Consider the following 21812-nt stretch of genomic DNA (forward strand, 5'->3'; position numbering starts at 1 on the left):
GGATATTTTGCTAGAGAAACCATGACTGGTGCCCTGATCTAGGTCAAGGAGGAGATTTCCCTTCCCCTGGACACCATCTGCCGTCTCATTAGACATGGTCAGGAGTACATATAGACACATGGGGGCCAGACACCCTATTGTGCAGTGTATAAATTAATGAAAATAAGATTTGCAGGTTATATCAGTTTTTACTTTGATTTTTGGGCTGATTTGGAGTCCAGTCCTTAGCTGGTTGATAATGATTTCCATTCACTGTTGATACGTCTTTTTGTTCCCAATGAGTAACACGGTTTAAATCCGAGAACATTTTCAACATAAATCACATATCCGACCTCTACGAACAAAAGATTCAAGTGTTCCCTGAAAAGGGGTGGGCAGGATTTCTTAGGGTTCATCGCTTTAAAGTCACTCTTAGACTGCAGAATACCGAATCTTGATAGTGCGATGTGCACACCATCGGTCGCCCCCATAGTTCCTGTGCGGTTGGGTGGTCATGTGACCACATGTATACGATTCGTATACTTGCGATCATGTGACAGCAAGACTAGTCTGGCTTTTCTCTTACATTGTGAAAAGCTGGTTGATGTCTAGTCTGCACATATTCACAATTATGCAAATCACATTCATGCGGTCATATGACTGCCCACCTGCACAGGAAATAAGAGGGATCATAACAGTGTACATATTACTGTGATCTGCAGTCACATAACGTGTCTGCAGACTTCTCATTGCAGCCTGGACACCCCTTTAATATTTTGAGCAGTGTATATTTTGGTGCATTGCCTGGATTTTTACCCATATAGGAGACTTTTTTGATTCTGTTACAATATCCAGTCTGACTCTTCATGCAGTAGCACCATGCTTATTCATCACTCTTATAGCATATATTACTTGTGTCTGACATGCATTTGACACATTACTATTACTTGTGATCACTTCTTCTGTATTCATGTGCAGTATCTTGCACTTCTTTCATTTTTTGTTTTGTTTAAGGGCTGGTCATAGGGGAGAAGGAGACCATTCTTATTATAAATTACATTGGCTATTGCTTTTTAAGTGGTTTTAATTGAGTTTTGTCCTTTTTATGTTTTTTAAACATTGATGATTTGCTATATAATTGATATCTTTATAATGTCCTCACTCTTCTGTTTTTCTGTTATATTTGATATTTTTTTGAACGATTAGGAGGACCCTGGTTATAGCCAGTTGATGGCCAATTTAGGTTAGTAATAAAGATGAGCTATTTGTTCAGCATTCGGACAACAGAGATACTGTATGTAAATCAAGGACACTGAAGACTTGGAAACGGTCTGCCTTGTCTTGAAGTATGTACAGTAATGTCCTGTCGCCCAGCTCCCCCACTTATGGCCACAGTGCCTCACTCCTGAAGGAGTAGTTGTCTTTCACAGGAGATCTCAAATATGCAAATTGCCTATTCTGAGAGGAAGAGGACTTGAACTCTAATGCTACCTATTGGAATCAGCAATCCTATAAGTCAATATTGACCCTTTAACAAGCCATGCAATATGACTTGGGATAAAAGCCAAACCAGAATCTCAATTTACAGACACTGTGTTTCGGGCTGTTGCCCCTCATCAGTGCAAAGTATGAGATCTGATTTGGCCAGATGAGAGGCTAAGACTGGGACCTTGTGGAGAGTGACGAGCCAGGTCTGGCATGCCAGTATGAGGAGACTTTAAACGTTTTGCATGCTCCTCTGGGAAATTAAATATACAAATTGTCTCTTCAGAGAAGAGGACTTGAACTCTAGTGCCACCTATTGGAGATCCACATTTATCTGTGGATGCAGATGGCCAGGCAAGCAGGAGGATGGCTGGGATGTGCTGTACTCAGTGTTCAGAGGTATTTGGCGGGTACAGAAGCAGGTAGGAGGTGCAGAGAATGTCAGGAGACCAGCAGCTTTGGTCTAGAGACTTGAAAGATGGCCCTTGTGAAGCCTGAGATCAGTCCTAGTTCCAGCCATCAGAAGGAATCAGCAGGCAGGTGATTCTCTATGTGCTGTGTGCTTGGCTGCAGATGAGTTGGGTCAAGAGTGGCAAGGATGTTTCTGGAAAGATGGACTTCATGTGTTCCTTAGGTCTCAATATGGCCGCACCAAGCAGGTAGTGTTGCAAACTATGCACTAGGACTCCAGGGCTATGAAATATTTGGCTTCTGTGGAAGACCAGACCTTCTTATGTAGATATCTCTTGTTTTCAGATGGTTTGAGGAAGAGATGGTGAGGATTATAGCTGGCTTGATCAGTCATTCATCTGGAGCTCTTGTAAAAAGCAGCCATGCAAGATGTTCCAACCCTAGAAGTATAAATGTTTGATTTTTTTAATTGCATATCAGCTATGCTCAAAGAGTACAGTATCAATTGCAAACTTAACTTGTATCATCTTTGGTCACCTGGACCAGATGTGGAGATCCTAGCAAGGTGTTTGTTTATTTCTCCTATAACCCATCTGCAAAAGTAACTACTTTAAGTGGAACCTGTCCGGTCCCCTAACTATTGCAAACCCCCACTGTAGAATTATCTGAATTGATCACTGCATTGTAATAAAGCATTTAAAGTTTTACAGTAACGTTTTCTATGTTTTTAAAAAAGCACTTTTATTCTGCAACTCAACATCTAAGTGAGCCAGGACTAGTCCAGTGGGCGTCCTTTATACCAGACTAGTCCTGCCCTGGATGCTTTAATCTTGCCATCCCCAGGCGTGATTGACCTTGTTAGTACAATCCACGTCATGGTAAGACTGCTGGCACATCACATGTCCACGAGCAGAGTTTGAGCATACGCATTTCTGCTCCATTCAGACTCTGCTTATAGAGCCCCATTTCCAGGGTTTGCTGGGAGTCCCAGTGCTCTGACCCCAGCGATTAGTAAGTTATCACCTATCCTAAGAATTCTGGATAACTTTCAGTTTTGTGAAAACCCGTTGTTGTTCTTGTTGTTGTTCTTGTTGTTGTTCTTGTTGTTGTTTTTTATTAGTTATTAATTTATTTTTAAGTGGTTTTAACATTTTTTCCAGAATTAGTTTTACCATTGACACATGCAAAGCAAACAAACGTCTATTCAGCTGTGTCATTCATAAACCCTTTTGATTTTTGAACAGGTTCCTGTAGTTGCAGTTCTAGGTTCTGGTGGAGGAGCGAGAGCAATGACTTCATTTTACGGCAGTCTAAAAGGCCTTCAGGATCTGAAGCTACTGGATAGCATCACTTACTTATCAGGGGTATCTGGATCAACATGGTATGATGTGAATATATTTTCATAGGTACTCTGTAAATATGGTTTATAGAGTAAATGAAAGACTCCCATAAATCATTAGCGTGTTTCATTTTCCCATCCAGTTTTCATATTGGCTGAATAATTACAAACATCATGTGTCCCCTTTCATAGGTTTGCTACATGTACACAACTACATCCGTACCTACTCAGTTTCCCCTTGACATCTGTTGGGGACCAAATAGAGAAAAATTGAATTATTGCAAATTTTAAATACATTTTCATGAAACTCCTTAAAACTATACACCGTACATTGCTGCTTGCAATTTTGTGAACCCTTTACAATTAGGAGATGTTTTGATTGTTTTAAATTAATAGGAGGACAATCAGGTGTGAGTAGGCAACCTGTTTTCTTTAAAGAAGTATCTGTCATGGTCTGATCTTCACAGCACAGGAGGAAATATGGAAAATTCTGAAGGCTTCACACACTTTTAAGCACTGCTGTAATTGGTGTATGTCAAATGTTCCTGTTTGTTTGTTTTTTAATAATTTGTAAAAAATAGTGCTTTTTTTTTCCATAATTTAATTACACTGTTCATATTAGGTGTATGTCCACACTATATGAAGATCCTGATTGGTCGAGTAAAGATCTTAAGGAGCCAATAAACAGGGCACAGAGATCTATGACAGCCATCAAGTCTGGGGCATTTTCTGCAGAAAGGCTTAAACACTGTTCACAAGAGCTGATGGCCTTGGAGCAAGATGGTCACAAAGTCAATTTCAGCGACTTGTGGGGGCTTGTCTTGGAGTATTTTCTTCACCAGAAGGTACAGTATTGCTAGGGTATGCAACCTTATTTTTTTATCCAGATCGTGCTGCTTATTGCCAAGAACTATGTAATAATAAAAAGCTATTCCTAGTGAAAAGATGAAATGTGAAAAACAATAACATGAACTATTCTTATTCACAGAACACACGGTGAGTCGCTTTTAGGGGTTGTCTGAGTTAATTAAAAATCTGGTAAGAGCGAGATGTTAAGCGTGTCACGGTGAGGAGACTTTTAAAGCCGCAATGCTCCTCTGGGAAATATGCAAATTGTCTCTTCAGAGAGGATGAGGACTAGAACTCTAGCGCCACCTCTAGGAAGTAGCAATCCTTAAAGTCAATATTGACCCTTTAACGAGCCTTGCCACATGACTTAGGATAATAACCAAAATCTCAATTTGCAGACACTGTGTTTCGGGGTACTGCCCCTCATCAGTGCAAAGTGTGAGTTTTGGTTTGGCTGGGTGAGAGGCTTCTGACCGGTATCCAAGGGGTAACGTTTCTCCTTGCGGAGAGTGACATGTTAAGCATGTCAGGTGAGGACCCCGAAACAGTGTCAGCAAATTGAGTTTCTGGTTCTGGCTTACATCCTAAGTCATGTGATAAGGCTTGTTAAAGGGCCGCTATTGACTTTTAGGATTGCTACTTCCTGTAGGTGGCGCTAGAGATCTGGTCCTCTTCCTCATTGAAGAGACCATTTGCATACCTCTGAATTGAGAATTGTGATGAATGTTCAATTGTGTCAGAGATAGAAGCAGATTTTTCTGATAAGATATGTTACAAAGTTCCTTATTTCCATGTTTACTATTGATTTATGAAATAAAAATTAAAACGACGGAAACTCTTTAACCCCTTTAAAGCCCATGACGTACTAATACGCGTCTGTGCCCTGGGTTTTAAGAGCCTGACCCGTATTAGTACGTCATCGCGATTGCGCGTGCGAGCGCGATCGCCGCCGGGTGTCAGCTGATTGTCACAGCTGACACTTGGTACTATGTGCAGGGAGCGGTCCAGCACCTCTCCCATCACATTAACCCCCGCAATGCTGCGATCGAAGTCGATCGCAGCATTGCGGTGGCAAGGAGAGGTGATCGCAATACTCACCTCCTCTTCCGGCCTCCAGCGCTGTCTGCCGCGACTTCCCGGGTGTTGCCATGATGACCCGATGTCGTCATGACAACATCCGGGTCACCAGACAGCAGGAAGATTGTTTGGACATGCGCAGTGCATCTCCAAACTATCTTCTCCCTGTTCAGCGCTGACTGCCTGCATGGCACAGGGATGGTGCTCCATCCCTATGCTGTGCAGGCGATCAGAATAAAAAAAGTGAAAGTCCCATAGTGGGACAAAGTATAAAAGTAAAAAAAAACTCCCAAAAAGTGAAAAAAAATATAAAAATAAAAGTGTAAAAATATTTTAAAAAATAAATAAATAAATAATCCACCAAAAATAAAAATATAATGTACCCATCAATAAATATTATTATAAAAAACAAACAAACAATAAAAGTACACATATTTGGTATCGCCGCGTCCGTAACGACCTGGCCTATAAAACTGTTCCACTAGTTAACCCCTTCAGTGAACACGGTAAAAAAAATAAATAAAAAACAAAGCAAAAAACAATGCTTTATCATCATACCACCAAACAAAAAATGGAATAACACGCAATCAAAAAGACGAATATAAATAAAAATTGTACCGCTGAAAACGTCATCTCGTCCCACATAAAACAAGCCGCCATACAGCTCCAAATAAAAAAGTTACAGCTCTCAGAATAAAGCGATGCAAAAGAATAATTTTTTCTATAAAATAGCTTTTACTGTGTAAAAGCGCCAAAACATAAAAAACGATATAAATGTTGTACCGCTGTAAACGTACTGACCCGAAGAATAAAGCTACCTTATCAATTTTACCACACGCGGAACAGAATAAAAAAAATGTAAAAAAAAACAATTCCTGAATTGCTGGTTTTTGTTTATTCTGCCTCCCAAAAATAGGAATAGAAAGCGATCAAAAAATGTCACATGCCTGAAAATGGCACCAATAACAACGTCAACTCATCCTGCAAAAAACGAGCCATCACATGACTCTGTCGGCCAAAATATGGCGATGCAAAAACTAGATTTTACAAAATATGTGTCTTTTAGTGTGTGACAGCTGTCAATCATAAAAACCCCATATGATTCTGGTATCGCTGTAATCGCACCGACCCGAAAAATAAAGTAATCTCATCACTTATACCGCACGAGGAACGGCGTAAAAAATAAACGCTAGGGCTGGGGTTGGGGTTGTGCTAATGTTAGGGTTGGGGTTGTTTTTTTTTTTTTCAAAAGTAAAAGAAAAAAAAGACGACGATATGGCGACTAGTGTTGAGCGCAAGTGCTCGCTACTTGAGTTTGCATCGGGTGCTCGGGTATGCACTGAGTATCGCGGGTGCTCAAGTCTCCGCCCCATATGCTTCGCGGCCAAAAAAAACTTGCGGGGATTGCCTGCCATGCACGAGCCGATTTTCCATTCAATTTGTTAGCGGACACCATGTCGCGTTTGGAGAGCCCCTGATGTGCCTAAACAGTGGAGCTCCCCCACAAGTGACCCCATTTTGGAAACTAGATCCCCCAAGGCACCAATCTAGATGCATAGTGAGCACTTGGAACCCTCAGGTGCTTCACAAATTGATTCATAAAAATGAAAAAGTGGAAAAAAAAATACTTTTTCATTTTTACGTATCAATTTGTGAAGCACCTAGGGGTTCCAAGTTCTCACTATGCATCTAGATAGGTGCCTTGGGGAGTCTAGTTTCCAAAATGGGGTCACTTGTGGGGGGTTTCCACTGTTTAGGCACATCAGGGGCTCTCCAAACGCAACATGGCGTCTGCTAATTATTCAAGCAAATTTTACAATCAAAAAGTCAAATGGCGCTCCTTCCCTTCCGAGCCCTGCCGTGCGCCCAAACAGTGGTTTTTCCCCACATAAGGGGTATCTGCGTGCCCAGGGGAAATTGCACAACAAATTTTTGGGTCATTTTTTTCCTGTTACCCCTGCGAAAATAAAAAAAAAATTGGGTTTAAAGTAACATTTTTGTGAAAAAAGTTAAATGTTCTTTTTTTTCTTCCACATTTCAAAAATTCCTGTGAAGCACCTGAAGGGTTAATAAAGTTCTTGAATGTGGTTTTGAGCACCTTGAGGGGTGCAGTTTTTAGAATGGTGTCACTTTTGGGTGTTTTCTGAAATAAAGACCCCTCCAAGTGACTTCAAATGTGATGTGGTCCCTAAAAAAATGGTTTTGTAAATTTTGTTGGAAAAATTAGAAATCGCTGGTCAACTTTTAACCCTTATAGCTCCATAACAAAAAAAAATTTTGGTTCCAAAATTGTGCTGATGTAAAGTAGACATGTGGGAAATGTTATTTATTAACTCTTTTGTGTGACATATCGCTCTGATTTAAGGGCATAAAAATTCAAATTTTGAAAATTGCAAAATTTTCGCCAAATTTCCGTTTTTTTTCACAAATAAACGCAAGTGATATCGAAGAAATGTTACCACTATCATGAAGTACAATATGTCACGGAAAAACAATCTCAGAATCAGGGGGATCCGTTGAAGCGTTCCAGATTAATTACCTCATAAAGTGACAGTGGTCAGAATTGTAAAAATTGGCCCTGTCATTAACGTGCAAACCACCCTCGGTGGTTAAGGGGTTAAAGATTGACTTTCCCTAGAAGAAAAAGCCTCTGAATTATGTAAAATACTCCATGAAAATATATTTAGCTATGGCCTCTGATATTCAACAGATGGTGGGAGGCGACCAGTAATGACAGCGGTGTGCTGGGGATTTTACATCTAGCTTTTCACTATTTTAGAAAAAAATCTAAATCTTTTATGTTAATCTACAAACTTCTATCCTGATGTGTGTGTATACTGTAGTGTAGGTTTGTGTAGAAACTTTCCAAAGCAAAGGTTTCTCTCCTGTATGCCGGGGGCTGCATGGCAGCATCTGTTGTGACAGCAATTCTCAGTCAAGTTACCATATTTTGTGTACCGCACCGGATTATAAAACGCACCCCAAATTTTGGGGTGGAAAATAAAATAAAAAATTTAAATAAAATGGTGGTGCGCCTTATATTTCATTTTAACGGTAGCTTACCTGGGGGCGGTGGAGCGGGGACACAGCAGAAGCCAGGGTCGCTGCTTCAGGAGGTCGGCAGCAACAGGAGTGGGGGGATACTGCGGGCTCCGTCCTTTAGGAAGACTTCGACGCCAGTAAGTGAAGGTCCCCTCTCCCGTACATATCCCAGCGGCGGGCTCCTGAAAAATGGCCGCTGGAGGCGGTGCATGCGCAGATTGAGATCAGATCTCAGACGAGATCTCGTCTCCTGTGATTTCAATCTGCACATGCACCACCCCTGGCGTCCATTTTTCAGGATCCCGCCGCTGGGATATGTACGTGAGAGGGGACCTCCGCTCACCCAAATCTTCGGAGAGGATGGGGCACCCAACATCCCCCTACTCCCCCTGCCGACAACCTCCTGAATCAGCGACCCTGGCTCCCGTGACCCCACTCCACTGCCGCCGCCGCCGCCTCCCCCCCAGGTAACATACCTTTTGGATTATAAGACTCTCCTCCTTTTTTTCCCCCAAATTGGGGGGTGGGGGTGGGTGTGTTTTATAATCTTAAAAATATGGTAATTTGTGCACCATGCTGTTACATTACTATTGTAGAGCTGCAAATCAGACAGTAGAAGAAAATCTGACATATTTAGAAACACTGCAGTCCTAGGAGGTCGCTTGTCGCAGTCCTGGTAGCTTGCATGTCGTAGTACAGCGCTGTAGAAAATCATTAGATGCCATCTTGCCAAGCGACATCACAATTCCCATGTCACGTGTAGCCCTGGCCTTTTCACATGGGCATAGTACAGCTTCTTAACTTATATTGCTGTAATTACGATAGACATTGTACATTATTAGGCCGGAATCGATGTATTTGCATCCCATTGTCCTTGTATTGCAGGATAATCCAGTGAAACTCTCAGACCAGCAGAACGGTGTGTGCAGGGGTCAGAATCCTTATCCCATCTATGCTGGAGTAAATGTCAGAGTGAATATCAGTGGCGGAGACTTTGCAGGTATAAGAGTTTTGGGAACCTTGCATATTCTTTCTAGTTAGATGGTTTGATAAAAAAACAACTCCAAAGTGCTGGCCTAGGGGTCTTCCTTCTGTCTAACTTACTGTCCTCTCCTGGTTGTCAAGTAATTAAATCTGCCTTTTGTAGCAGAGACTATAGGTAGTGGGGGCGAATCTTTATCTACCTGCTACTACTACTCTTTTCTGTCAAACTGCTTGGCATAAATGAGAAAGAGCTTATGCAACAGGCAAGTCGTTGTACAAATTCAGCTGCAATGCATAATAGGTAGTGTGAGGAAAGTAAGTTCCAGCACCTATAGTGATGGCAAAATGTTGAAGAGGAGGAACTACTCACTCCAAAAAGTGTGGATGGCAAGTGACAGAACATAAGAATCGGACAGTTCCTGACATATGAGACTTCTATATGCACCAAAATCTGTTTTGACTTTTGGGAAATAATGGCTGCAAGCCAATGAGTTTGATTCCTTTTAAAGAAGCGCTCCTCCTCTCATCACATTTTTTATCCTCTTAAAATATTGCAGTCATTACATAGCATTGTGTACTTAGAATTGCTCATTTTGCCTTTCTACCTAGATAATTCTTCTCTTTTCCATTAGGTCTATGACATCACGTGAATAAATACTGACTAGCTGAATTCTTCTAAGTTCTATGTAGAAACAGGAGGTCAATTTTCCCTGTATGTGTAAGGTGCCCCAGCGAGGTAGTCGTGGGCAAGCTGTAGCTCCCTCTTGCTTTGGCACCCTACAGACAATTCGTGTCTTCCCTCTGATGTGTGGCTGTGTATGTGGTGCTCTCCACTTACTTCAAACCATCCGATCGCGGCTGTCTCCAGGCATTTCTCTTCTGGGACCAAGGCAACAATAAATTCAGAGGGCACGAGGTTCTTAACCAGAACTTGGACTTTACTTGGGGAAGAGGAATATGTACAATATTTACAGGCAGATATAATGGATAAGGCCCGACAGGTTATTATCTCTCTCACAGGCGCTGGCAACTTCTTCAGCCCTGGTTCCCTCTTTGAGTGAAGCATCTCTGTGACTCTATCTCTAGCCCAAGAGACTCTTCCGTAATACTAACAGTGATCTGGATCCGATCTCTCCCCCACGTCTTAGCCTGGAGTCCTATTTATCTTCTGCTTCCTGCAGACTAGAAGTGCCCCGGGTCCTCAACACTTTGAGTTTCTCCGGCTGGCTAACAGGACTCTTGCTCTTGTGTAGGGAGACTTTCACACTAGTGATCCCACTGTCTGAGTGTGTAGAGCTCCCGTCTACCCTAGCAGCCACATATATTCAGGCTGCCCGTAATGGTCACTGTCCTATCTCTAACTGAAGAATCACTTCCTGATTCTGGAAACTAAACAGAGATTTTCCTAATGTGCCCACCCTCAGTGAGCTGTCATCACACAGCATTAACTCATCCCTGTCTGTAACACTGCTAGCAGACTCAACCTGACATCTGCACCAGGACAGTGGCATCTTGTGGCTGTTTACAGGTACTGCAGCCCACAATGAATTATGCCAGGAACAAGCTCTATATCACTCAAGGCTTGATCCGGGCACTAAGTTCCCCCTCTACTCTACTGACTGGACCACTGAAGCTAACCCCTTAGCTTGGCCTACCACAGTTCAGGGAGGATTAATTAAGGGAACATTTTCCTTAGCTTCTTCAGTGCCTAGGGAAGGCTAAGTCCTTCCCCACTATTACATATGAGTCATAAGTCACCGCAAAAGTGCCTGGCAGGGGAAGGAGGGAGCAGCTGGGTCAGGAGTTGAAGCGGGGGATGACTCATGCAGGGATGAGAGACTTTCTATTTCTACTTAGAGCAGAGAAAAGAGAAGTATTTTGTGGGTAGAAAGGCAAAATGAGCAATTGTAAGAACACAGTGCTATATAATATGATGATTGCAATGTATTAAGAAGATAAAACTTTGGTAGGAGGAGTGCTTCTTTATTACTGGCGTTGTGCACTCGAATCTTTACGAACGGGACACCTGAAGTAACGTACAGTACAGACCAAAAGTTTGGACACATATTCTCATTTAAAGATTTTTCTGTATTTTCATGACTATGAAAATTGTACATTCACACTGAAGGCATCAAAACTATGAATTAACACATGTGGAATTATACACTTAACAAAAAAGTGTGAAACAACTGAAAATATGTCTTATATTCTAGGTTCTTCAAAGTAGCCACCTTTTGCTTTGATGACTGCTTTGCACACTCTTGGCATTCTCTTGATGAGCTTCAAGAGGTAGTCACAGGAAATGGTTTTCACTTCACAGGTGTGCCCTGTCAGGTTTAATAAGTGGGATTTCTTGCCTTATAAATGGGGTTGGGACCATCAGTTGTGTTGTGCAGAAGTCTGGTGGGTACACAGCTGATAGTCCTACTGAATAGACTGTTAGCTGCTTTTTTCTTGCCATAATACAAATTCTAAGTAAAGGAAAACGAGTGGCCATCATTACTTTAAGAAATTAAGGTCAGTCAGTCTGAAAAATTGGGCAAACTTTGAAAGTGTCCCCAAGTGCAGTTGCAAAAACCATCAAGCGCTACAAAGAAACTGGCTCACCTGAGGACCGCCCCAGGAAAGGAAGACCAAGAGTCACCTCTGCTTCTGAGGATAAGTTTATCCGAGTCACCAGCCTCAGAAATCGCAGGTTAACAGCAGCTCAGATTAGAGACCAGGTCAATACCACACAGAGTTCTAGCAGCAGACACATCTCTACAGCAACTGTTAAGAGGAGACTTTGTGCAGCAGGCCTTCATGGTAAAATAGCTGCTAGGAAACCACTGCTAAGGATAGGCAACAAGCAGAAGAGACTTGTTTGGGCTAAAGAACACAAGGAATGGACATTAGACCAGTGGAAATCTGTGCTTTGGTCTGATGAGTCCAAATTTGAGATCTTTGGTTCCAACCACCATGTCTTTATGCGATGCAGAAAAGATGAACGGATGGACTCTACATGCCTGGTTCCCACCGTGAAGCATGGAGGAGGAGGTGTGATGGTGTGGGGGTGCTTTGCTGGTGACACTGTTGGGGATTTATTCAAAATTGAAGGCATACTGAACCAGCATGGCTACCACAGCATCTTGCAGCAGCATGCTATTCCATCCGGTTTGCATTTAGTTGGACCATCATTTATTTTTCAACAGGATAATGACCCCAAACACACCTCCAGGCTGTGTAAGGGCTATTTGACCAAGAAGGAGAGTGATGGGTTGCTACGCCAGATGACCTGGCCTCCACAGTCACCAGACCTGGACCCAATCGAGATGGTTTGGGGTGAGCTGGACCGCAGAGTGAAGGCAAAAGGGCCAACAAGTGCTAAGCATCTCTGGGAACTCCTTCAAGATTGTTGGAAGACCATTTCCGGTGACTACCTCTTGAAGCTCATCAAGAGAATGCCAAGAGTATGCAAAGCAGTCATCAAAGCAAAAGGTGGCTGCTTTGAAGAACCTAGAATATAAGACATATTTTCAGTTGTTTCACACTTTTTTGTTAAGTATATAATTCCACATGTGTTAATTCATAGTTTTGATGCCTTCAGTGTGAATGTCCAATTTTCATAGTCATGAAAATACAGAAAAATCTTTAAATGAGAAGGTGTGTCCAAACTTTTGGTCTGTACTGTACCTCTAATTCATTAAGAGGACATTGCCACATAATGAATTGGGCACACCTTACAACGGCCGTGTCCCTCCATCAGAAACGGTACTCCAATCAGGAAGTGTAGTACATTTATAGTGAAATTTACTCCACCAAAGTGCCATAAATTTTGCTAACTTAGACAGGCGGGCATATCCACCCCACGTCTTGCCCACATTGACAAAGCAGGCTAGGACTAACATAAAAAAGCCAAAAGTTGGAACATTTTTGCTGAATTTCGAGTTTTGCTAACATTTCATAACATTTTGAATGTTTTTTTAAGGCACTAAACTGGCAATTAATAGTCTACTTTTTGGTGTTTTTCGCCTATTTTTCATTCTTTTAAATTGCATCTTTTTAAAAGTCTATTTGATAGGTGTTCACGTGGCTGATTCATCAATTGCAATTTTTTAAAAAGTTACATAGATGTTCTTAAAACTGAACCATACTTGCCTGCCCTCATAGATTCAGTGCAGTCCGCTCTATGCAATGAATGGAATTATGTTCTTCAGTCCCCTGACTGCAGACACCTGTGTTAGTGGTCAGGTGAGTGGAACAGCACACGTCGGAGACATATCCAGTGACGCACAGCTTGTCAGCTGACTGGCTTGGCCATTAGGTGACAGGAAAAAGGGACTTCATCAGTGCATCTGGCCCTAGCGCAGGCCATCATAATTGGTGAACATGGCTGCTTGCAATTTTAATATTCTATTAGAAATTTTCTATTTGTTACTTTTTAGAATGGTGTGAATTTACCCCTCATGAAGTTGGATTTCGGAAATATGGAGCATTTATTCGAACTGAAGACTTTGGTAGCGAGTTCTTTATGGGGCATCTCATACACAGAAGAAAAGAACCCAAGATTTGCTTTTTACAAGGTGAGAACAGGAGCCAGTAGGACTGTACGGGTCCTCTAATATATAGATATACAGTGGTATGAAAAAGTGTTTGCCCCCTTCCTGATTTCTTATTCTTTTGCATGTTTGTCACACTTAAAATGTTTCAGATCACAAAACAAATTTAAATATTAGACAAAGATAACACAAGTAATCACAAAATGCAGTTTTTAAATGAAGGTCTTTATTATTAAGGGAAAAAGAAATCAAAACCTACAGGGCCCTGTGTGAAAAAGTGATCCCTCCCTGCCCCCCCCCCCCCCCCCCACTGAAAGCATAAATTAACTGTGGTATATCACATCTTTGGGAAGCTGAGTTCAATTTCCCTAGCCACACACAGGCTTGATTACTACCACAACTGTCAAGAAAGAGACTGGGCAAAAATGGCATGCATGGCAGAGTTCAAAGTTGAAAACCACTGCTGAGCAAAAAGAACATAAAGGCTTGTCTCTGTTTTGCCAGAAAACCTCTTGATGATCGCCAAGACATTTGGGAGAATACTTTGTAGAATGACCAGACAAAAGTTGAACTTTTTGGAAGGTGTATGTCCTATTACATCTGGCGTAGAAGTAACATAACATTTCAGAAAAGGAACATCATACCAACAGTAAAAGATGGCGGTGGTGGTGGTAGTGTGATGGTGTGGGGCTGTTTTGCTGCTTCAGGACCTGGAAAACTTGCTATGGTAAATGGAGCCATGAATTCTATCTGCCAGAAAATCCTGAAGGAGAATGTCTGGCCATCTGTTCTTGACCAAAGGCTGAAGCGCACTTGGGTTATGCAGCAGGACCATAATCCAAAACACACCAGCAAGTCCACCTCTGAATGGCTTAAGAAAAATAAAATTAAGACTTTGGAGTGGCCTAGTCAAGGTCCTGACCTTAATCCCATTGAGTTGCTGTGGCATGACCTTAAGGCTGTGTGCCCACTATGCGTTTTTTAAGCGTTTCCGCAGTGGCAATTCCGCTGCAGAAACTCTTAAAAAACTCTTGGTAGAAGGCCTGCCATGTTCCCCAATGATAATCCGCATGTGCTATGCACATGCTGCGGAAATTTCCGCTGCGGATTATCATTGCGGATAAAAACGCAGCACTAACAATTATTTTGCGGAAGCGCTGCGTTTTAGCTGCTATTGACTTGCATTTGAACGCATGGATTACGCATCACTGCATCTGTAGATGCGCATTCCAATGTGCGGATGGTACCTGGGTCTGGAGGAGAGTAGATTCTCCTCCGGACCCGGGTACCATAGAAACTGTAAGAAAAAAAAAAAAAAAAGAAAAATAAATGTTATATTTACCTTCTGATGGCCCCCAGTGTGCCTGTCTTCGCTTGCCGGCAGATCGCGGTGGTGTGAAGGACCTGCTGTGACGTAATTTAGTCATGTGACTGGTCACGCGACGCTGACGTCGGCAGGTCCTTTAGTGTACCGCAAGCTGCTGGCAAGCCGAGACGCATCAAATCAAGACTACGGGGGCCATCAGAAGGTAAGTATATATATTTTTTTTTATTTTTTACCATTCTTTACGGTCACACTCTATAAATCCATGCCGTTTGCATGGATTTATGTAGTGTGACCAAGTTGTCAAGCACTTTCCAAGTGATGCTAAAATTGCTTGGAAAGCGCTTGTCAACCCGCATGCAGAAATGCAAGTGAAGAACACTTCACATCCGCTTGTCCCTGGCAGGAAAACGCATGTACAATCCGCATGTACAATCCGCATGCGTTTTTTCTGCCAGGGAGATGCAGAAACGCTCAGGAAAAAATCCGGAGCATTTCTGCATCGTGGGTACATAGCCTAAAAAGGCAGTTCATTCTCGGAAACCCTGCATTGTGGCTGAATTACAACTATTTTGCAAAGATGAGTGGCCAAAATTCCTCCAGAGCGTTGTAAAAGACTCATTGGCAGTTAAACGGTTGATTGCAGTTGTTGCTGCTAAGGGTGGTCCAACCAGTTATTAGGTTTAGGGGTTAATCACTTTTTCACACAGGGCTCTGGAGGTTTGGATTTCTTTTTCCCTTAAGAAAGACCTTCTTTCAAAACTGCATTTTGTGGTTACTTGTGTTATCTTTGTCTAATATTTAAATTTATTTAGTGATCTGAAACATTTAAGTGTGAAAAACATGCAAAAGAATAAGAAATCAGGAAGGGGGTGAACACTTTCACACCACTATAAGTTGACTCTTTGATTTACACGTGCAAAGTTGAGTTGGGCCACTTTTGCTGGATTGTAGTTGAAATCCATGATCCATAATTTTTTTGTAATAATAAACTGCAATTAATAAATAAAAAGGAAAGTACATACATCTTTTGTTTTTTTTGGTGGGTACATATTCATGTACTGTAGTTTTACATGTTCTTATCCACACTGTGTGCACAATTATTAGGCGAGACAGTATTTTGACCATATTATTTTTATGCAGATTTTCCAACTCCAAGCTATATAAACTTGAATTCTTATTGGATGAAGCAAATCAGGTGATGTGTACTAGTGTAATGAGGGAGGATGAGGCCTAAGGATGCAACACCCTTTATGAAGCTGTGCAGAATTATTAGGCACCTTTTGTCTTTAGACAAAATGTGCCAAGACAGAGATTTCACTGACTCTGAAAAGCCAAAAATTGTTACAAGTCTTACAGAGGGATGCAACACTCTGGAAATTGCTAAGGTATTGGGGCCCGATCACAGAACTATCAAAAGTTTTGTTTCATATATTGAAAAGGTTTCATGGACTGATTAGATGAGTGACTCTTGACGGACCAGCTAGATGGGCCGTGGCTGAATCAGTAACGGGCACAGGCCTTCACTTCAACTCAGACACCAACAAGGTGGAGGAGGGGAACTGCTATAGACTGGTAATATTAAGGATGAACTAGTTGGACCTTTTCGGGTTGAAGATGGACTCAAAATCAACTCCTAAACCTACTGCCAGTTTCTAGAACACACTTTCTTCTAGCAGTGGTCCAGGAAAAAGTCTGCATCTTTCAAGAAAACCATGATTTTCATGCCGGGCAATGCTCCATCACAGTGACTCACCCCCTGGACCATGGGGCACCCGGAACCGGGCTTCTGTGTGATGCTGGGGGTAGTAGTGGCAACCCGATCCCGTGGCTCAGGGTGGTCAGACCAAATGCTGTGGCAGTCTATTTATAGATTTGGGAATGTCCGACTACGCTACCCGTGGATTGCGGTCAGAGATAACCGCCGCTGCGAGGCAGACCACTGAGGCTGGTGTTGGTGTGCAGCACAGGGGTAGGACAACTCCCCACGGGAAGAGTGTAGCCTCACGGCAGTGTAGGTGAATGCTGGGGGTGATAGTGCAGGCCGCAATAGTAAGAGTTCAGAGTCCGCTTCAAACAGTCCAGGGTCTTTATTGCAGATGTTATTACTGACCCAAAAGGAGTACCGGTTAGGAATGGGCCTGGGTATCTGAGAGCATTCGGGCGAGCCCCACTGGTCAGGGTGAGTGTGTAGGCCTACCGTTCTCTCTCTATGCTCTTGCTGACTATCCCCCTTTTTGTGGTGTAATAGCCCACGTCCCTGAGCTGGCCGTGTACTTTGCCTGTATGGCTTGCGACTCGGGCCTTAGGTACCTTTTGCTTCTCCTTGCTGTACTGGTCCCTCTGTGTGGCGGAGCCTCCAGGCTTCTTAGGCCAAGGGACCTGAAATCCCTCGCGGGTTGGTTCTCTGCTGCTGGGCTTGCAACTCTGACAGCCTTGGACCCCAATGTCCGGTTGTGTACTTCTCTCAGCCAGGACCGGCTCTCGTCGCCTCTGTCCCTGGCTCGCAGTCTCTCCTCTGCCTCACGGACTCCTCAGCTGCTGCTGACCTGTCCCTCTTCTCTGAGAACCCTTCTGGACACTTCAGAAGTGGGTTCTGGTCTGTCTAACCCTGCCCCAGTTCCAGCTTTTATAGGGACAGCCTGCTCCCCCTACTGGCATGGAACAGGAGGTGCTGCATGCTAATGGTCCCTGACCAGGGAACCTCCCTCCTGCTCCCAGACACAGCCTTTAATATTTGTGGCATCCAGGCCTGGGGTGACACATTCCCCCCTAGTAAAATTTAGTACTCCGGGACTAAGCCTTTTTGGCCAACAACAAACAGGGTATAAACAATAACATATTTACAAGTACATTTTATCCTTAAGGTCACAGCGCTTCCGTGACCGGGTGTCCATATCACCCAATTAGGTGAAGTTTTCCACAGTGTGGGGACCTGTCCCTATAAACCCCAAGTTCCTGACCTTGGGCGTGGCGGCAAGGTAAAAGGTAGCTACTTTGGACCACAAGGAGGCCACGCCGGACAGGTTTTTCTTCTGTGGCCATCTTCACAAGAGGGCACCACGTGCAACTATCTACAACTCAGTTCCGGCCATTCAGTGTCCATGACCTGTCAGTCCATTGAACTAGGAAAACAGTATTAATTATCAGGTAACAACCATAAAACATTAAATATTTACAGGTAAATGTAGACTTTGTAGTTAATCTTCCAGCGAGCTGGTACTTGACCCCTAGTGCACCAGGTTGACCTGCGTAACCCACTGTCTGGTGGTGGTCTAACCTGGCTTTCCCCACTATCATTTAGGGTACAGCTAAAAGCTGGATTTACAGGCAGTGCAGGCAGCAGTCTGCGGGTCCTTTGGCTTACCGCAGGCATGGCAGGCTCACTGTCAGCAGAGGGTTGACTCTCCTGGGCTGCTGGCATGGGTTCTTCTGCCTCCGGGGCTGCTTGTTCCTCTTGTTCTTCCTGCTCTCCTGTAGGCTCCTGCTGGGTAGGTTGAAGGAAGTGTAGGACGGGTACCACTATGGCATAGTTTATCCGAGTCCAGGACCGGGGGAACTCTCCGAGAACGGTGCTGACCATTTCCTCCTTGTCCACTGCGGGCTCAAGGTCATCTCGATCTTCACTTGGACTCTGCAGTTGCTCGTGGCACCGTTTTAGGTGGTCTCTGGAGACAGTGCTAGTGGTTTCTCCTCCATCCTTGGTAATTACACATACCTTCGGGTTGTCGTGGTTGGACGGCAGTACTGTGTACAGGTCGCTCTCCCACTGGTCATCTAGCTTGTGAAGCCTTCTCTTCCGCTTCAGGATCTGCTCACCAGGTTCCAGGGGACCAGCAGGGGCGTGTTGGTTGAAGAGCCGCTCTTGTTTTTCTCTTGCTTGAGCCAGACTCCTCTCCACACTCTCCTGTACCTTCTTGTACTGTAGCCGCGGTTCCGTATCCCAGTCCGCGTCTGGGGAGGTGTCCTCGGGTGTCAGGACTACAATCTCCAGGTCCATAGGCAGCTTACCTGGTCTTGTTCGCATCAGGTAAGCCGGGTTGCAGTTGGTAGCATTCACCGGGATATGGTTGTACAAGTCTATCAGGTCTGGCTGCTTCTCCGGCCACAGGCTGCGTTCTTCCAGGGGCAACGTGTTGAGGAGATCAATGACGATATTATTCATTTTCTCACACAGCCCGTTGGTTTGCGGGTGGTAAAGCGTTGTCCGAATCTTCCTACAGCCGTAGAGGTTGCAGAACTCCTGGAAGACTTCCGCCTCAAACGCTGGACCTTGATCTGTCAAGACCTGTTCCGGATACCCGTGTGGACGGCAGAAGTGTTGTTGGAAGGCTCTGGCCGCTGTTTGGGCTGTCAAGTCTTTAACCGGGACCACCACCAAGAACCGGGAGTAATGGTCCACAATCGTGAGGGCATAGATGTAGCCGGACCGGCTTGGAGCCAACTTCACATGGTCCAGAGCTACCAGCTCAAGAGGCTGCCTGGTGACGATGGGCCTCAAGGGTGTCTTCTGGCTGGTACGGTCGTTACTTCTGAGGTGACATGGGCCACAGTCCCTGCTCCACTTCTCTATGGTCCCTCTCATACCGATACAGTAGAACCGCTCTCTCAGTAGGAACTCCAGTTTCTTTCACCCGAAGTGTCCCGCTCTGTCATGATAGGCCTCCAGGACCATTGCTGCATCCCGTCTCTGGACCACTACCTGCCAGGTCAGCTCGTGCGTCCGATGGTTGACAAGCCTTCTGCACAGCTTACCCTCATAGAGGAATAGCCTGCTTTTCTCCTTCCATAACTGCTTGGCTTTTTCTGGAGCGTTCGGGCCAGGGCTAGCGTCTGCCTGGGTTAATAGGTCTTTCACCAGGCAAACTGCAGGGTCACTGTCTTGCATTTCAGCCCAGCCGTGGTGGGGTAAGGGGTTGAACATGACGGTGGTTAGGTCTTTGTCTCTTACCCGGTGAGAATACTGAGTGGCCCCATACCGGTGGAACGCAGGGAGCTCTACTTCCTCCAGCTCTTCCGAGTCCACTTCTCCTTCAGGTAGGTGGGGCATTCTTGATAGGGCGTCTGCGTTGGCGTTGGTTCTGCCTGCTCAGTATTTGATTGTGAAGTCATAATTTGATAGCCGGGCCATCCACCTCTGTTCTAGGGCACCTAGTCTTGCATTGTCCAGGTGTGTCAACGGGTTGTTGTCCGTGTACACAGTGAACTTTGCGGAGGCCAGGTAATGTTTAAACCGTTCTGTGACGGCCCACACCACTGCCAAGAATTCTAGCTTGAAGGAGCTGTAATTCTCCGGGTTTCTTTCAGTGGGCCTCAGCTTCCGGCTGGCGCACGCGATCACCCTTTCTCTGCCCTGTTGGTTTTGGGACAGTACAGCTCCTAAACCCACTTTACTGGCGTCTGTGTGGAGGATAAAAGGCTGGCCATAATCGGGGTAGGCCAGGATCTCATCCCCCGTGAGGGCCATCTTCAGCTGGCAGAAGGACTCCTCTTCCGGCTTGTCCCACTTGAAGGGTGGCTTTTGACTTCTGGATTTAGACTGACCTATCAGGAGGTCCTGCATTGGAGCCGCCATCTTTGTGAACCCGGGGAATAACCTTCGGTAGTAGCCTACCAACCCGAGGAATTGCCTCACCTCTTTGATGTTAGAGGGGCTTGGCCAGCTCTTGATTACTGTGACCTTGTCGGGGTCGGGGGCTACTCCTTCTGCACTCACCATGTGCCCCAGGTACTGTACCTTCGGCTTTAACAGATGGCACTTGGAGGGTTTCACTTTCATGCCATAGCCTGCCAGGGCTCCGAACACCTCTGCCAGGTGTTTTAGATGGTCCTCGTAGGTCTTCGAATAGACAATCACGTCGTCCAGGTAAAGTAGGACCGTCTCGAAGTTTCGGTGCCCTAGACCGCATTCCATCAGCCTCTGGAAGGTCCCGGGTGCATTGCAGAGCCCGAATGGCATACAGTTGAATTCACTTAATCCCATCGGGGTGGTGAAGGCGGTCTTCTCCTTGTCAGCCTCTGCCACAGGAACCTGCCAGTACCCGCTAGTAAGGTCCAAAGTAGGGAAGAAATTAGCTTATTTTAGTGCGGCTAAAGACTCCTCTATCCTTGGTAACGGGTAAGCGTCTTTATGGGTGATACGATTGATTTGTCTATAGTCCACACACATTCTCATGGTATCGTCTTTCTTTTTTACCAGAACCAAGGGGGCTGCCCAGGGGCTACAGCTGTCTCTAATGACCCCGGCTTCTTTCTTTTCTCTCAACATGCCCTTTGCGTTCTGATAATGTGCAGGGGGTACAGGTCTGTATCTCTCTTTTATTGGTGGGTGGCTCCCCGTGGGGATGTGGTGTTCTACCCCTTTCACCCTGCCGAAGTCTAGCGGGTGCTTACTAAAGATTCTCTCGTACTCCTGAACCACCCGGTAGACTCCTTGTTTTTGGTGCAAGGGAGTGGAGTCAGCACCCACGTGGAGTTTCTGGCACCAGTCCTCCTTAGGTTTCTGGGAGCCATTACCCTCCGCCTGGGGAGATGGAGGCAAGGGTTCCACGGCCCTGACAGCATTGTGTTCAACAGTATACAATTTGGCTAGTGTAGCGTACCGGGGCAAGTGTACTTCCCTTTCCCCAATGTTTAAGATCCGGACGGGCACCCTTCCATGGCGGACATCAACCACCCCCGGGCTGTCAAAATGGTGGGCCTGCTGTCTGAGTACACGGGTTCTACCATGGCTCGGTAGTCTCTCCCTCTTAACCCGATTGCAGTCCGACACCAGATCATCATT

General features: G+C 44.6%; 1 protein-coding gene across 2 annotated transcripts in view; it reads left to right on the top strand.

Moving 5' to 3' along the window:
- PLA2G4F (phospholipase A2 group IVF) overlaps positions 1 to 21812 on the top strand; it is a 114148-nt gene that overhangs the window by 63629 nt on the left and 28707 nt on the right. For both annotated transcript variants that reach the window (XM_073639097.1, XM_073639098.1), the window contains 4 exons: positions 3120 to 3256; positions 3837 to 4059; positions 9068 to 9182; positions 13591 to 13728. In XM_073639097.1, the coding sequence (XP_073495198.1) occupies positions 3120 to 3256; positions 3837 to 4059; positions 9068 to 9182; positions 13591 to 13728 (613 nt within the window). The remainder of the gene's footprint in view (positions 1 to 3119; positions 3257 to 3836; positions 4060 to 9067; positions 9183 to 13590; positions 13729 to 21812) is intronic.

Source organism: Phyllobates terribilis, unplaced genomic scaffold, assembly GCF_046119375.1.
Source record: "Phyllobates terribilis strain yellow unplaced genomic scaffold, ASM4611937v1 Scaffold_7__3_contigs__length_470593459, whole genome shotgun sequence".
NCBI lineage: Eukaryota > Metazoa > Chordata > Amphibia > Anura > Dendrobatidae > Phyllobates > Phyllobates terribilis.